This window comes from Lactuca sativa, chromosome 1, assembly GCF_002870075.4.
Source record: "Lactuca sativa cultivar Salinas chromosome 1, Lsat_Salinas_v11, whole genome shotgun sequence".
NCBI lineage: Eukaryota > Viridiplantae > Streptophyta > Magnoliopsida > Asterales > Asteraceae > Lactuca > Lactuca sativa.
Genome location: NC_056623.2, coordinates 118,403,450 through 118,421,785, shown reverse-complemented (window position 1 = coordinate 118,421,785; position 18,336 = coordinate 118,403,450). Strand labels below are relative to the sequence as shown.

General features: G+C 33.7%; 2 protein-coding genes and 2 pseudogenes across 2 annotated transcripts; 2 read left to right on the top strand and 2 right to left on the bottom strand.

Annotated features, from left to right (window-relative positions):
- Nucleotides 1-1,560: 1,560 nt before the first annotated feature.
- On the bottom strand, nucleotides 1,561-6,161 carry LOC111898241 (flotillin-like protein 4; annotated as a pseudogene).
- Nucleotides 6,162-6,305: 144 nt separating this feature from the next.
- Nucleotides 6,306-7,489, top strand: LOC111898233 (probable receptor-like protein kinase At2g39360). Its single transcript, XM_023894165.2, has 2 exons — nucleotides 6,306-7,232; nucleotides 7,466-7,489. Exons 1-2 carry the CDS (start codon nucleotides 6,306-6,308, stop codon nucleotides 7,487-7,489), a joined length of 951 nt encoding a protein of 316 aa, XP_023749933.1.
- Nucleotides 7,490-11,284: 3,795 nt separating this feature from the next.
- LOC111898222 (187-kDa microtubule-associated protein AIR9-like) lies at nucleotides 11,285-13,356 on the bottom strand (annotated as a pseudogene).
- A 741-nt stretch (nucleotides 13,357-14,097) lies between these two features.
- On the top strand, nucleotides 14,098-14,976 carry LOC111898213 (U-box domain-containing protein 12-like). The gene has a single exon (XM_023894143.1). The coding sequence runs from the start codon at nucleotides 14,098-14,100 to the stop codon at nucleotides 14,974-14,976; it is 879 nt and encodes a 292-aa protein (XP_023749911.1).
- Nucleotides 14,977-18,336: the final 3,360 nt, after the last annotated feature.

Genomic DNA, 18,336 nt, shown 5'->3' with positions numbered 1-18,336 from the left:
GAGCTCAAAATTGTAGGAAGTTTTTCATTGAGGAATTTTATCGAACACTTGGTGTTCATACAAAAATAAAGAGTACATGCAATTTTTATGTTCTACACCGTTGGGGTAAGAAAAAACAAAATATAAGAAATCAAATCCCAAAACCAAAAAAAACAGAATAAGAAATCGGTTAGCATTTGTACATGTGTGTGCCTATCAATGTTCCACAAGGTCCTTTGTATTGATCATGAAAGAAAAACATAAAGAGCACCATATAAAACTATACATAATTACAAATAGATTGCGTAATGAATCATGTGTACCTCAATTCTCAGTTGACAAATTCATACTTGACTGGAGAAATTCTCAATTGACAGATTCTTGAGTCGCTGGTTCATAATTGACATCCGTAGATGCCAATTTCTCCAAATCACTTTATATCATCGAAAAAATTTATAGTTCTTCAAATGAGAACACCTAAAAGGTTGAGAACGCGAGAACAGTTCTGGACCAATCATTTTATATGGGTATATTAGTAACTTTATATAAATATTAATTAATGATTTCCTAAAATCTAGGGATAATGATTTTAATTATCTAACAAAATTAATATTTCCTTTTACTTAATGAAATATATATAAATATTTTTTTTATGATTTTTCCCAAAAATTATTTATGACCGTTTCAAAAAAAATACCTAAAAAAAATTAATATTTCCTTTTATTTTAAATCTGAAAAGAAAATCTTAGAAAAAATATTATTTTCTACTATTTCACGTTTTTGTTTTTAAAAAAATTAATAGAAATCCAATCCCAAATAATTCAATGCATTTTTCATAAATTGAAAATAAAAAATAGTGTAAAAATTATCATTTTTTCATAAAATGAATACATCTAATCATAAATAAATACACTCATTCACATGAATACACAACTATTCATAAATAAATACAATCATTCACACATGAATCCATTGCAATTCACAAAATGAATACACTGTTATTTATAAATTAATACACATTCTATCATAAATGAATACACATGCTATTCATAAATGAATACATCCATTCACACATAACTACAATGTTATTCATAAATGAATACACGTGCTATTCATAAATAAATACAACCATTCACGCACCCCTTCAAGAAATTATTACCAAAAAATTCGAAAATTAGGATTGTCTTTCTTTCTTTGCCTCTGTTCTTCAGAAAATTTTCCAGTTGGTCCTCCCATTGCAACCATTCTACCTCCTAAACATTCAAGCAAAGATTAACACTCAAACAAAATCAACACTCCACGGTAAAATCAATATGTATAATTATAAAATCTTTTTGTGAGATATGGATGATCAAGAAACAAAAACCCACCGATTCACTGTAAAACATCAACAGCCAAATATCCATACCTTCATATGTTTCTATCAAAACAAACAAAGAAAAAGGAATTTTCATTGTTCTTCTTTTCATCTCTATCAATTTCTGTCAAACAACCAAACCCAAACACCCATATAAACCTATTTATTAAACTTAATTGATTTACAATAAAAATAAAAAGAAAAGATAAGAGAATCATTACCTTCTATTTTGCATATAACTCACCGTCGGCGACTTGTTGGCGGGAGTAGAGTCTCGCCTCCGCCATCGCCTTCTAAGCCTCCGCTTGTTTCTCCTTCTCATACAGAATTGCTTTAGCGGCCTTCTGTTTTCTGTAAAGCTCCCAATTCGCCTCTTGTACCTTTGTTTAGATCAAACCAATAGAAATTCAATTTCGTGAAACATAGGTGATTAATCATATTCGATTAATTTGTGTTATGTGTGTTACCTTGGTTTAATACTCAACACTAGCTTTGCTCAAGAACTTAGCCTTGAGTTTCTCCGTCTGAGTCAACGTGTTCATTATTTCAACCTCCTTCTGCAGCTCCGCCTCCCGGAGCACCACCGCCTTTTTCGACTCCACCTCTGTAACCTGTGAATCCTTGGCCCACTTTGCATTCTTCATCATGAGCTCTGCATTTGCTTCAGCCACTTTAGCATCCCTCTGGTTCTCAAGCACCTTCACCTCCATTTTCACCTTTATCTCCTCCTTCTTCCCCCCGTCCTTGCCTTTGTGTCGCTATGATCTTCGTCTCTACGTCTATCTTCACTGCATTCTGAAGCGTCTGGTCTTAGCGAAGCTTGGATCCAATTTCACCCTAAACAACAATCAATCGTGAATCAGAAACTGAGTATCTACCATTCAAAACCTAAGAAACATAAAATTACCTTCATCTTTACTTCAGAAACATCAATCTTAGCTTGATTTGCAGCTTCTTGTTGGATTTTTTGCCCTAAATACGAAAAATACTCTTGTCTAGGTTCGTCAACCATCTGCTTCACATTCGCATTGTAGATCAAAAATCCGAACTGACTAAGTTCCAATTGGACCTTATCAAACACTTCCTTCTTAAAATCCTTCGTCCCTTTGAAAATTTCTTCCATGGTCATTGACGCAGCGAGGACACGGGTCTCCCCTTCGATGATCCCCTTCACGAGCTCAATCACATGGTGCGATTGTTTATCGTGAGAGGCGATGAGTTTGGCGTATTTGCGGCGGCTGGAATGAGAGGATGCCCTAAGGTTGTGACAAATGTAGAAGAAGGGATATAGATGGAGAGATACGAGATAGACGAGAGAGAGAGAGAGAGAGAGAGAGAGAGAGATTGTAGGAATTGCTAAACATAAGTAAACAATCAATTACCATTTTACCCTCATGACAGTTTTAAAGTTACAGTTTAATTCCTGTAATTTTAAGAATATACATAAATGGCCCATTCGATAATAGCCTTAGATTTAGGTTTTTAAATGGTTCAGATGTATTCTCGCATTCTCAACCTTTTAGGTGTTCTCATTTGATCTTACTCCTATATATATATATATATATATATATATATATATATATATATATATATATATATATATATATATATATATATATATAAATTTTATTTTAGTATAAGTTTATAGTTATTACTAACTATATATAATTATAATCATTATAGATATTTTTAAATGAGATTACACACACAATAGTTAATAATTAAATAATTCATTTTTGTAATATGCATGTTTATTTTCTCACAAGGGGTGTTTTTACAAATGTTTTGATGTCCACATTTTATATTTAGAAGTTGTCTATACAAATAATACTTTTTTAAAATTTATCCTAAATATATTTTTATATAAATTAGAAACTCAAGTTAAATTATAATTTTACAATTAAAAATGAAACTATTCATTATAAAGTTTTAATCTAAATTGGTGAAAGTTGACTAATATAATTGAGGGGGATTATCTCAAATGAAAACGGAACATTAAAATCCATAAAAGTGGAACCGAACGAAACATTTGCTCTGAAAAAAATTAAACTGGAACTGAATAAGAAAACAAAAAATACAAATAAACCAAATTGGTCAAGAATATATTCAGGTCGAAAACAAACATTTCGACAACTAGGTAATTCTAACTAATCCCCGAATGAACTATGCGCCGCCCGCCGCATCGTGCAGGTACACCGATAGTATTAATATAATTTGTTCATTAGTGCATATTTTTTGTTTTGTTTTTAATGTGTGCTTTGGATGCAAGTATCAGTTTGTGCTTTTTATATGATTATTTGAATAAAGTTGTCCCCAATTTAACTCTTATAACCATGCTATATGGTATTGTGACTATAGTTGGTTTTTGCAAGGTTGAAAAAGACCCGGTTATTTGAATGTAGCCTGTCCATACATGACCCGGTTTTGTTTGGTTCGACCGCGTCCTAATCTTCATATAAGAGCAAATATTAGGTGTTATGTTCGTCTTATATGTCCCAGTTTTATGAACTACCGGGTTATTTTGTGTTAGATAGGAGCCGGTTTTAAAATCGGGTTCTAGTCATTTTTTTACATAGATCTCGCTGGCTTTAGGACCCGGTTCAAAACTGGGTTATTTAATTAAAATAACCGGGTCCTATAAACTTTTTTATAGTAGTATATAAAGAAAATAGGAATATAGTGTAAGGATAGACATGGAAGAGCTTAATCTTTATGAAGATATGACCTCAAATTGGAAGGTGTGGAGGCACCACATCTGGCTTGATGGGTAGTTTCATCCTAGTATTTTTTTATTTGTCGTTTTCAAGGCCGTCCCAAGTCAATTTGAGATCCGGGGCAAAAACTAAAAATGAGGCCCCTCAAAATTTAATAATCAAAAACAATAATACAATGATACGGAAACAAGTACATGAGCATTTGCTATTAAATTAAATATATATGGTATGAAAATAATACAATGATACAATAAATCACTAGGTTAGTACAAAATAACTAATGACAAAGAAAAACACACATAATCGAAGCATTTTGAAAAACTGTCACTTTGGTATATGAAGAAAAAACAAAAAATATCAGTGTTTGGAAAAAAAAATCATAGTTCGGTGAAAAATAGGTAGGTTAGCATGATTTTTGATAACAAAACTATAAATGATAGTTATTATATATTACAAGATGATGCAAGGTAGAAAATCTCATATATAAATAGAAAAGTTATCCATGATAATGGCTAGAAAAAGACCAAAATTTTAAATGAAATAAATGTTTGGGTGGTTTGTAAAAAAAACAAAGAGTCTAGGATTAATTTCTATAAGTTGGATGATTTTTGAATAACAAAGAAGAATGAAGGGACTATTTCTGTAATTTGGATTCAAAACTCAATAAATTAGGTAAAACGTTAGTTTTTAAAGGTATTAAAAAATGAATAAAAAAAACAGCTTCCAAAAGATTCGAACCTAGGCGCCTTTCATTACTTGGCACGTTACTAACCATCTAGTCAAGGAAATGTTGCATAAATTTTAAACACAATTCATATATATATATAAAGTAAAAGACAGATATAATTTTGGGGCCCCAAACCGTAACGAGGCCCGGAGCCGTCACCCAGCTTGCCCGCCCTATTGGGCCGACCCTAGTCGTTTTGTATGGCTGAAACATATTTCTTGCACATATGCTTGTATCTTCATTTATGGCTTTCATTTGTTTACATCAACTTACTCCTTTTGCGCTTTCTTGTATTATAGGTTTTCAAATCCTTATGCTTTATATTTGAGTCTCAAAAGTTTAGGTCTTGCTCCTAACTACTCCATCCGTTCCAAAATTATAGTCCATCTTTCATTTTTGGTTTGTCCCAAAATAATAGTCCACTTCTAAAAATAAATAACATTTTTATCAAAATACTCCTTCATTATTAGTTAACCAACTAAGCATTTAATGGAACATTAAATGCAAAGTAAGGACAAAACTATCATTTTATTAAATAAAATTAATGTTAATTAATATTTTTTATTAATCTGTGTATTTGTTGTCTGTGGACAATAATATTGGAGTGGAGAAAATATTATTTACTCTCTTAATGTTACTACACCTCTTTACAGTATCAGATCTCATCCTAGCGACACAGTCACTCTATCCCATTTAAAGGCACAATTGTCCACATCTACTTCTCATCATCCCATTTTAATGGGACATTTAGGATTGGTTGCAGCTACTATTGTTGTTTTAATTAAAGAAAATAAAATAAAGTTATTTTCCTTTTAACAAATAATAAATTTAAATAGACAATTATACGTAAATAAATTTCATTTTACTAAATCTCATTATAAATAAAAATTATTTTTGTCTCTTACAATTTTAATTTTTTTAATGAATCATAGTTAGACAATTATATTTTCATTATTTTCATTTCTTGTTTTTATAAGGATAAGTTATTATATAATTTTTTATAATTGAAAAGTCTTTCACTTATTTTTTTTCAATATTTTAATATATAAATAATAACTACAGTTGTCAACTAATTTTATGAAACAAGCTCCTTTAAACTAGGCAGAAAGAAGAATAAGCCATGTGAATTTGGGAACAATATCCATAAAGATCCTAAGCGAAAGTGAAATCAGTTTCTCCAGCTATTTTTAAAATACAACACCCAATAACGTGTTTGATACTTTAATATTAAACTCAGTTATAAGCTTTACCTGTTTCCACCCTCACCCAGCACCTGCTGACATGCACCATCATCTGTAACTCTTCGGATCGGCTTCCGTGATCCTCTCTGCAGTCTCGTTAAACCTTTTTTGAACAAAACCGACAGCAACCACGCTTGCCGCATCTTCTCCAGTCGCCTCCCATTATCTTCCTTTCCTATGACCACCACCAGCTCTCACCATCCCAGTTCTAGCCCAGCTCTCAACCTATCCCTCGGCCCCTCACACTAACATATTCATACATCTTTACCAATATCAAATTAAAGACGATGTCTTCTTCACGGTTAAACCTTGAGAATTATCAAATTCCACTGGAGGAGATCAAAATTGCCACCGAAAACTTCAGTCCGCAAAGATGTATAGGTGGTGGTGGATTTGGTGAAGTCTATAAAGGAAAACTCTGGAAACGTGGGCGAAACCGCACAGTTGCTATCAAGCGACTGGGTAAGGACAGCCACCAAGGAGAGCATGAGTTCCGCAACGAGCTTGAGATGATTCGCAGATTCGACCATGAGAACATAATCTCTTTCATTGGCTACTGTGATGAAGACAGTGAAATGATTATAGTTTATGAGTATGCTGAAAATAGAAGCCTCGATCATCATCTCGGCGACCCAAATAAGATCCGTCACATAACATGGATGCAACGCCTGAATATTTGCATAGGGGCAGCAAAAGGACTCAATTACCTCCACTCCGGTCTTGGTGAGCACAACAGAGTAATACATAGAGACGTCAAGAGTGCTAATATATTGTTAGATAACAATTTTGTGGCAAAAATTTGCGATTTTGGTTTGTCGAAATCGGGTCCTAGAAATCAGCCAGATACCAAACTCTATACAAAGGTTGCGGGTACACAGTTTTACTTAGATCCCACCTACCATGAAAGCCGCATACTCCAAAAAGAATCAGATGTATACTCGTTTGGCGTGGTACTCTTTGAAGTCCTGAGTGGGATGCTGGTTTATAATGGAAGGAGCATTGGAGATCAGCAACAGTTTCTGATGAATTTGGTCCGACGATACCATGATAATGAACCACACAAGCTAATTGATCCTTATATAAGAGATCAAATTGACAGTCGTTCTTTTGATACTTACAAAGAAATAGCATACCAGTGCGTAAGCTATAATTTAAAGGATCGACCCACGATGGATGCTGTCATTAAGAGGATAGAGGAAGCATTAACTATGCAAGTAAGTCTTTTCATCTCATTCTTTTTAAGTAGATCTAGTCTGATCTGTTCCACAAAAAAAGTCTACTTTCATGTGTATGAATGAAAACTATCAAGGATCGTGGAATATGATAAATTACCTTAATCATTTTCTATCATCTGACATCTTCATACAATTAAAACAATTTTCGTTGATTACCTGTTTCTCCCGAACTTTGTAAATTGATTTTTATATCAATGATGTACCTTTAATAGGCATACCTCTGCTTCCGTATATAGTACACAAGCTAACCTGTTGAATGTTGTAGAATAACAACCTGTTTTTTTATGATGCGATTTACTAATAATAGGCTTAATGAAATAATTTAAACTTCATTGATGTTAATACACTAAGGCCATGTGTTATACCTCCACCGCACCTTGTGGGGTGACTGCATGACTAATAGGTCCTGCTGAGCAACAACCGCAACATGGTGAAGTCCTGCCTGCCTTTCAACATTTTTATTTTTGCGAATGCCATCTAAAAGGGGATTAATGCTAAGGGATGTGTTTCATCCACTAATTAACTCTTAATGTTAGAGATATTGATGGCTTAAATCTTAACGGCTCCTCTTCATTGATGTCAATCCCGACATTCATACCGGACGATTGATTATGCGTTGTTTCAATGTTTTGGTATTTTTAGAACAACCATCCGTAAATGTTTCATAAGTTTTGATGCTTTGCCATATTTTTGACAATTTCACAATATTCAAAACATGTAGAAATTTGAAATTCGTCATTTTCTAACTTGGTATAGTGCAACTGCTTCTTGCAAAATTGTTTCACCATTTGCACCACTTAGTCATTGCCGTTTGAAACTCAAAAACACCGCGTTAAACTCTGTCACAACTTTGTTGACCTTTTTCCACTTCGAGTAATTTGGTTCTTTGTAGTCTCCAAGACTCATTTCCTTGAGAAAACGCCTTGTAATTTTCCAGAAAAATGTAGAACAATCTTAGTTCTTTTCGACCACCGGATCTTCAGAAAGATCCACCCACATACGTGTCAATCGACAATAGTCCATTGCCTTGGAGCCGCCTTGCCATTTTTCTTGGGTTGTGATCGAACCCCATCCGCCTCCGAATCCATTTCGTGGATGACTTCGGATTCTCTTTAAGTTTGGAATTGGGTTTCGAAATTGATTGGGGGAGTGGGGAAGATGGTCAAATAGGTTGAAGTCATTTTCCATTCCGGATTGGAGTTAGAATGAAAAGTTCATTTGTGGCGGGTTTTGAAACTGAAGTTGGTTTTGAAATCGAGGATGATTTTTGGAATTGAGGTTGGTTTGGAATTGATATGTGTAGCAACACCACCAAAGTGTAAATTTGGAGGTGAATAAATAGGCCGATAACTTTGGCTTTGGATGAAATTAGGTGAAGGAGGTGAGATTATGTTTATGTTTTGTGTGTTTCTTTTGGTATTTTTTTGAGTTTTTTCTTTGGAAGGAGAATTTTTTCAAAAGAATGAGATTGTTTGAGTGAAAAATCGAAGAATGTAAAGTGAGATGAAATATTGTATTTAGTGGTATTAATATAGGTTAGAAAGATGGTAATTTTTGAAAAAAAGGTGACTTTTAACCCAAAAAATGGGCACAATTGTAAAATACACAAACACCCACTCTCTCTCATCGATAATAATCCAGCGAGTTGCCTAACCGAGTTAGGCACACTAAATGGTCGCCCGGTGTTCGTCGAGCACGTCCAAGTCATCACCGAGGCCATTACATAGAGTCTTAGAAAACTAATAAATGTAAAAGAATCAAAATATTTCATATTACCTAAGACTAACAACGTCAAAACAAATAAATAAATAAATAGTAGCATCACCATTCCACAAACTTTAATCTCTAACTAAATAATATTTTCAATGGTTAACGTAGTTCAATAATTTTTTTTAACTATTTAGCTAATCTATCACTATCTAATTAAAATGTTCTATAAAATTCTGTTTATTTAATTACTCATTTTCTAAAAACCAAATGATATTTTATAACTTTTTTAAAAAAAAAATACCAGCCATTAATATAAAATATGTTTTTATAAAGAAATCATTAATATGAAATACTTAAATTATTATCAGTTTATAACCAATACCTGAAATTAAAGACATTAAAATAGTTATTATATGATGCGACAATTATTTTTATGTCAAAACGAAAGAAATAACTTATTAATATAAAATTCGTTAAGAAAGTCCAGAATATTTCAATGTTTAAATTGGCTGCTAAATTGTACACTAAAACATTTTTTTTTATCAAAAAGTATATTGTAATTATTATTTTAGTCAAAAACTATTACCCAAAATTGCAAGTACTCTCTCATAAACAAAAAGTCCCTCCAAATAAGAAAGCATAAATGCATAATTTATAGATACATAAAAAAATGAAAAGCAATTTACCAAATGATTGAATCATTGGAATTACAAATTCAAACTTCTAAATAGAGTTATCAATTCTAGAGAAACTAGGCCACTACCATGTAAAAGAAGGTTACATAAATTGTATAATATCTTAATTCTTTCATTTAATTACACATAAAGAATGTCTCGTCTATCTTAACAAAATCGTTCATATATTTATTTTTGTAACATTCCAAAAATCAGAGGGTAAAAATTTCTATAATCAAAACACCAATGAAACTATATCCAAATATTTAAAAGCATTTCAAATTAAAACAATTATCAAAGTTAAATCTCAATATCACATGTTGTAGAAAACACGGGTGAATACGTTGCGATCCGCAAAAGAGGCCAAAAACACAACAAAACACAAAATGAGGAGATCTAATCATCTACAATTCAAGGTATGAAGTTGATACCTCCATGTGATTACAAAAAACAGAGTGATTCCGGACCAAAACTTCCTTCTCCAGGCTAAAAATTTCAAGATCTTCTAACTTCTTCACAATGCACAAAATGAATACCAAACTCTTTCTCAATGGTCAAATGTTTGACAATGGAGGCTACAACCTGATTTGGGGTTTTATAACAGTGGAGGCTGATAAGGAGGTTAGAAAAAAGGACTTAAGCCCTTTATATATGGTACAAGACCTTAAAAATTAGGGTTTGCTTTCTAACTGCCAACTCGCCGAGTTGAGGTTCCTCAAATCGTCGTGTTGGTTTATTAAATTCGCGGCTAAAAACCACATCCACTCGCCGAGTTAAGGCATCTCAACTCGTCGAGTTCCAAAGAGAAATTTACACACCCGGTAAACATCTCATATCGAAAGTCAAGCGTTACAATTTTATTCAAATATTATAAATTTACATGAAAATCATATAACTATTTAAAATAATAATTTTTTCACATTAATTGATAAATTATTTTGATTTTAAACTATTAACATTCGCTTAGTAATAAACGTGGTCCCAAGGATTATAATCTCTCTCTCTCCCTGCCTCTCTCTCTCCATATATATATATATATATATATATATATATATATATATAGATTGGTCGATGAAAAAACAAATAAATTATTTGTTCTAATGAGATTGAATACTTAATAAAAAAAAGGTTAATAGTATTAAGTGATAAGTCCCAATTTAAGATTCTCTCATTGGGGGATCTTATATGTAGCATGAGGTAGCAAGGTATACCCCTCAAAATATCCCGTCACATGTAAATTTAGATAAAGTTCATCGAAATCCATCACCATTCCGCCATGAATTCGTTGGAAATCCATCATAAAGTATGTTGAGTGGGAATTTAGAGTAAATTTGTCGGTTTAGTGATAATTTTATGGCCGAAGTTGGATCAAAAATGAGTTTTGTTCTAGCAGTAAAACCCCGAAAAAAATTCTGCAACCCCTAAGTTTTCTTTCTCTTTCTGACACAACCAATAGTTTCTCAAGGATTTTTCTGATTTAAAACAAAATTAGTGGCTAGCGTGATGATTACCACGATTAGTATGGTAGCAAAACAAGTTTGTACTAACTAAACTTGTTGCTATGGTACTTATAGAATTTTTTTTTTGTAGAAACCGCAACCGGGTATGGTACATGATTTGAGGAAATAAATTAGTATTATGTTATATTCATCTGTAATTTTTACGAATAGCTATCTTTAAATGAAAGAATTATCAAAAACTATTGTTGATGTTCTTTTTAAGACCTGGGGAATAGGGGCAGTTTCGGAATATGCTGGTTCACTCGATCTTCCAAATGTATCTGTTACAATGCACTCACATTTGAAGCGGCTACCAATGTCATCAAATCGCAGCTTATACGAACAAGAACACTGTGATTGTAATGGCTCAAAGGATTTATTCTCTTCTGAACAAATGTACCTGTGTTTTTTATAATTTTTTTAACACACAAGTATTTAATATTTGCAAATACAAAACAAAATAAATTTTATAATCTACAAGTATTAAATATAGTTAATATAGTTAATATACCATCGGTATCTGACATGTTTCTTGTACTTTTGCCATACATGTTGTTGAGCATCACTCTTTGGGATAACTTCAATGGCAGTCAATACTTCCCGTCCAACAGCCTTACCAACAAGCGCAAGCATCTCAATTCTTGGAATCTCTGAAATATAACATAATATTTATAAAAAAAAATTGTATTTTAAGAAAAATATATAAAATAAACCCTGAAAAATACAAAATTAGTACCTGGTAGAATTACGTCAGTTGGCTCGGACAACTCAGCTCACAAACAACCGAATCGCTACGAACAGGCGTATACCTTTAAAATGTAGAAAAGAAAGTCTATTTTTTTTATAGATGTATATGCAGAGATATTAATAGTGAATTAAATAAAAGGGGTAGAGAAATTAATTACCCGAATAGTACTCGACAGGTGTAATCTGAATCTGAAACTTGATAAGTTTTTGAGTGGGCACCATCGATTAAAACAATTGTTCCCTCTATAGTTTTTCTATACCAACTAAAGATGCTTTCTCCTTCATAACCACCAAAATACTCTCCTTCACCAGAATAACTGCTTAATAAGCGCCCACATCTTCGAGTGATGGAGTGTATGTTCTGTGAAAAGATTACAATTGATATTAAAACAAGTTAATCCCGGATACCATGTGGAATAAGTAAGCTTACGGTGTTTTCCCGCATGTCGCCACGTCATCACCAGCATTTTCTGATATATCCATGAGAGTCGATGCATCAAGCTTTGACCGAGTTCTATACCAAATGTAATTTCCTTCACCTTCTTGTCCACCAAAATATGTCTTTAAGGGAACCACAACTTGAGCCTCACAACAATCAGGAATTACAAGTTTGACACCCGTAGGATCACCAGGAGCAATAGGACTGGATACAATACTAATTGGGTTTCCTTTAACTCCATATGCTCGTACAGGTGTATAAAAAAGCTCCACACATGTTCCTACTTCCTCTAGAGTCAAATCCAAATGATCTGCTAACAATGTATGCACAACACTTGTTTAGCAAGCTAACTGTGGATGTAAGTGATAAGATATATTAGGGAAAAAAATCACCTTTAGAAAATAGTTTCTCCTTGCTACCATTATCCTTCACTCTAAACCATTCAAAGAAGCAAGCTCCTTTCTCCCTGAAAAGAATCAAATAAACAAACGTTAAAACAACACAACAAGGTAGACGCGTGTCATATATTTGATTTTTTAATGAGCGTATAAATGATGACTTGCCCTTCGCTATAAGATGCAATGAAGGTCAACTGTCCTCCTTCAACCATTGACCCACGAAACTCAAGTGACTTGCAAGTTGGTGGCCCTAAAAGATATTTGCTTCTTTGATTTACGGGAATTCAGTAGTGGAATAGGATTAGGGCTTTATTTCGTAAATTGTTCATCAAAAATTAACAAAAAAAAGGCATAAAATGGAAATATTATTTGAAAAAAAAGTACCTAGATAGAAAGAGAGTGACGATTGACGCGGATCTTTAGGGTTTTTTCAGGATCGAAGATGTTGAGAGCTGATTCGTCGTCAACAGCGGCGTCCTCCTCCCCTCCGTGTTCGGGATCTTTGATAGCTGAGACCTGAGAGCGTGTTAGGGTGAAAATCGAAGGCGGGTAAAGGAGCATCTTTGGTGGTGTCGATGTGATAGCTGAGACCTGAGAGCGTGTTAGGGTGAAAATCGAAGGCGGGGAAAGGGGCATCTTTGGTGGTGTCGATGTGAATAGGTTAGATGGCAGATCTTTAGGGTTTTTGAGGGTCGAAGATGCTAAGACGTCTTGTTAGGGTGAAAATCGAAGGCGGGGAAAGGGTTTATATTGGAAACGCTGGAGATCCGCCATGTTAAGACCTCGACTGCTTGAAGGCTGACGATCAGATTGAGGATCGAAGATGCTGAGTATCATTAATCTGTCTTCATGATCATCTCCGGATCTGTTCATCAGCGCATTCGTATGAAGTTAGAAAAGGGCATGTCGATGTGAATAGGTTAGATAGTTGTTGTTAGGAGATTAGGTAAGGTCATTGTACAGTGTAGTATATGATCCTTGTGTATAGCGTGTAGTATAATACGTATATTGCTTAATGTCATTGTACATGACGTAAGATATGTTGTACCTCTTAATTTTCAAGAGGTGGGCAATATCCTTAATAATATAGTAATATATATATATATATATATATATATATATATATATATATATATATATATATATATATATATAATTTTTGTCTTAGGAAGTTAACTCTTTAAAATCAAGAACCATTATTTCTTTTAAAAGTGTAAAAATTGTAAAATGTGAAAGAGAAGTATAACATAGGTATAAATTTTAAATGATATGTGCTAATGTGGCAATGAAAGATAACATGGTAAAATTTGTGTTAAATGAATCCCCTTTTTCATTTTGCTGGCGTGTGGTTTAATAAATATTTTTGTATTGTCGTAGATGTCCGAGCATTTTGCCGCCAACCTAGCAGATCATTCAATGATAGAAAGTCTCATTCATAAGCTCAATTCCATCGGTCCTTATGACCAGTGGATTGCCACCGGTGAAATCTCACGCCTTACAAAAAGAAGCCCCGAAAACCGTGTTGCCTTCGCCCAAGCTGGGGCAATCCCTTTGCTGATAGACTTCCTCACATCAACGGATTTACAGACGCAGGAAAATGCAATGACTGCTCTTCTTAATCTCTCGATCTATGAATACAACAAAGGCATCATAGTGTCCTCTGGAGCTATCCCGAGGATTGTTCATGTGTTGAGTAAAGGTAGCATGGTAGCACGTGAGAATTCAGCGGCTACTCTTTTCAGCCTCTCTGTAATTGACAGAAAGGAATTGATGATCAGCTCTGCTAAAGCGATTTCACCTCTTGTTTTCCTGTTGAGTGAAGGTACTGAGAGAGCAAAGAGGATGGCAACCAACGCGTTGTTTAATTTATGCATATATGAATCTAACAAAAAGAGGGCAGTGAGGGCGGGTTTAGTCCCGATGTTAATGGAGCTTCTTGAGGAATCACATGGTCTTTTGAAAGATAAGGCCATAGCCATTCTAGCAATACTGTCAATGCACCTTAAAGGGAGGCTGGCTATTGGTAAAGTAGAGGCTGTGCCCATTCTGATCGAAATTTTAAGGAGTGGATCCCCGATGAACAAAGAGAATGCAGTTATAGTTTTGGTGGAACTTTGCTTGGAAGACCAAAAATATTTGGTTGAGGTTCAAGAATTTGGAGCTATGGATAAAATAATACATTTACTGGAGCATGGTACATATAGAGGAAAAGAAAAAGCCACAAAGTTGCTAGAAAAGATAAAAGAGTCGGAATAATTTTTGTGATATGGTCTAAGGACCATTTTTATTTACATAATTCGATTGTAACTATGTAATTTTATTTTATAAGAAAAGTATTCATGTTGCATTTTTAGTCATAAAAAGTTTTACATAGACGTAGCAGGTAAACACACAACATGTTGCATTGATACACCTTTTTAGATAGCAAAAAAAATAATCCTTTTAAAAATAAAATTCATAGATATTGGGATCATAATATTACTATGTGTGAGCCGTTGGACCCAATTGAGGAGCTCTATAACACCCACCGCAAGAAAACTAAATGTATCACATGAAAAGAATATAAATATGTGTTGATTTTCCATGAATGTTTTCTTATGTTTTTCCAGTTTGCATGAGGCATTTTTTAAAGCATCTTGCCCCATAGTGAAAAATCCACTCCCTATGCATAAAAAAAGGGGAATTCTTGTTAGATCCATATACGAATGCTTTCCTAAACATGTGAATCTTTTTTGGTAGAAACCCCAACGCCTAAATATATCGAAAGAAACATCCCTATACAGATCTTGTCGATATTTGAAACCTAGGAATGGCGGTCCAATGTGGCGGAAAGGCGATAGCCACCACCTCATGGCGGTGGTGATAGTTTTGAGTTAGAATTCGACCAAACAAGGTCCTGCTACATCAACCACACAGAAAACAAACATACACACAATAATACATGAAACAGACACCTTACATGGTGGGTAGTGGTGGCAGAAATTGCTAGCAAGGCACTAGCCACCATGGTTGGCTTCCTGTAATTTTAAGAATATACATAAATGGCCAATTCGATAATAGCCTTAGATTTAGTTTTTTAAATGGTTCCGATGTATTCTCGCGTTCTCAACCTTTTAGGTGTTCTCATTTGATCCTACTCCTGTATATATATATATATATATATATATATATATATATATATATATATATATATATATATTATTTTAGTATAAGTTTATAGTTATTACTAACTATATATAATTATAATCATTATAAATACTTTTAAATGAGATTACACACACAATAGTTAATAATTAAATAATTCATTTTTGTAATATGCATGTTTATTTTCTCACAAGAGGTGTTTTTACAAATGTTTTGATGTCCACATTTTATATTTAGAAGTCGTCTATACAAATAATACTTTTTTAAAATTTATCCTAAATATATTTTTATATAAATTAGAAACTCAAGTTAAATTATAATTTTACAATTAAAAATGAAACTATTCATTTTAAAGTTTTAATCTAAATTGGTGAAAGTTGACTAATATAATTGAGGGGGATTATCTCAAATGAAAACGGAACATTTGTGACATCCCCAAAATCACGGCCAGAAAAGACCGATTTTTGTTTATGCTTTATAAAAATCAGAGTACTTCATTTTATAAAAAGGTTGCGGAATTTGTTCCCAGAAAAACATGGTAAATACGTTATTAAAACATTTTCGAAGAAACGTATTTATTTCATTTTAAAATGTTTGGGATGTCATCGTTAATACCGAAACATAAGCATAAACAGAACTTACAATGATTTACACTAGTGATCTACATCTCTTTTAAATCTCTCAATGTAATGTCACTTCACTTCGTCACCTGTGATATACATAAACTGAGTGGGTCAGGTTGGGAAACCTGGTGAGTACATAGAGTTTTCAACCCACAATAATATAATTATTATGTTCAATCAAACAATCATCCCAATTACCCATCCCCATTATCTTCTTTACTCTTTAAGGATTTAACCTAAGAGTCATCTATCCTGCATTCGTTTATTCCGAAGTCCCTTACTTCCAGGGTTATGGGACTGGCACTAAATCCATAGTTGCCAATGTTCGTTCATAAAGCACTAATTCCATAGCTGCTATAGTCTATTCATCGGGTACTAAATCCATAACTACCAGTCTTTATCTAATAGGTACTAAGTCCATAGCTACCAATGTTCAACAGGTACTAAGTCCATAGCTACCAATTCCTACATGTACTAAATCCTTAGCTACCAGCGTCTACCTAATAGGTACTAAGTCCATAGCTACCAATTCCCAATAGGTACTAAATCCATAGCTACCAACGTCTAAAAGGTACTAAGTCCATAGCTATCGGTGTTTGTCCCATAGGCACTAAGTCTATAGCTGCCAATGTATACTCACGTCATCTTCTATCTCTCATCATTCATCTACCCATCTCATACCCAACATTTTCGTATATATAAAATACGTATACAGTTTAAGTCCTTTAAAACATGTATAAAACGTTCAACCAGCATAGACAGCAAGTATTCAGATAATGTGCACACATAGCACGTAGTTATATAAAATACTTCATATCTATGTGTAAGATGAAAGGGACTATGCACTCACAACACGTAATTTATATTAAATATTTCATATATATGTGTAAGATGAAAGTAACTATGCACTCACCTGAAAGGTGGTGAGTCGGCACTTGGACAACACTTCGTTACTCTTAAAACAATTATCCCTTGACGAAACCTAGTATCATTACCACTAGAGTTTAGTCTAACGCTTGACGAGACTAATTTAATAGTCTAGCTATTATTACTATTATATAAGCGTTAAATAACACTCAATATAACTCATAATAATAGCCTAAATAATTATTTTAAGGTCCTAACAATGTTACTATAATTAAATAAAATCTATATTAAATATACTATAGGCGTAGCTCACTTACAGCGGGTTTTTATTAAAAACCGGGCTTCGCTGGAGCAGCGTTTCCGAGCCGAAAGCTTTTCTTCTCGGAGCCGTCGGGCGCTCCGGGGCTTTCTTCTCATGATAGGGAGGTTCCCTAGACTTGGGAGGGGTTTAGGGAGGTTAGAGAGAAGTTAGAGAGAGAAAGAAAGGCTTATGGTGTGAAGAAAATATGAGGAGTTCACCCTTGTATTTATAAGAAGTGTATAGTAAAGTAGTCTCCAAGCTTCGTCCGTAACTTTTGCATACGAGCTCCGTTTTTGTTTATCTTTTTACTGTTGAGTTCCTATTAATGAGATCTTCAACTTTCATTTAGACCTCGTTAGCTAATTCTCATTCTATCTCGGATTTACAAAACTGTATCGAATTCGCCGCGCTCGAAAAGTAGAGACTAAGCTTCGTCCATAACTTTCGCATACGAGTTCCATTTTTGTCTGTTTTTTACCATTGAGTTCCTATTAATGAGATCTTCAACTCTCATTTAGACCTCGTTGGCTAATTCTCATTCTATCTCGGATTTACAAAACTGTATCGAATTCGCCGCGCTCGAAAACTAGGGAATAAGCTTCGTCCATATCTTTCGCATACGAGCTCTATTATCGACGTTCTTTATATCCACGCGTTGGTATTTACGAGTACTACAACTTT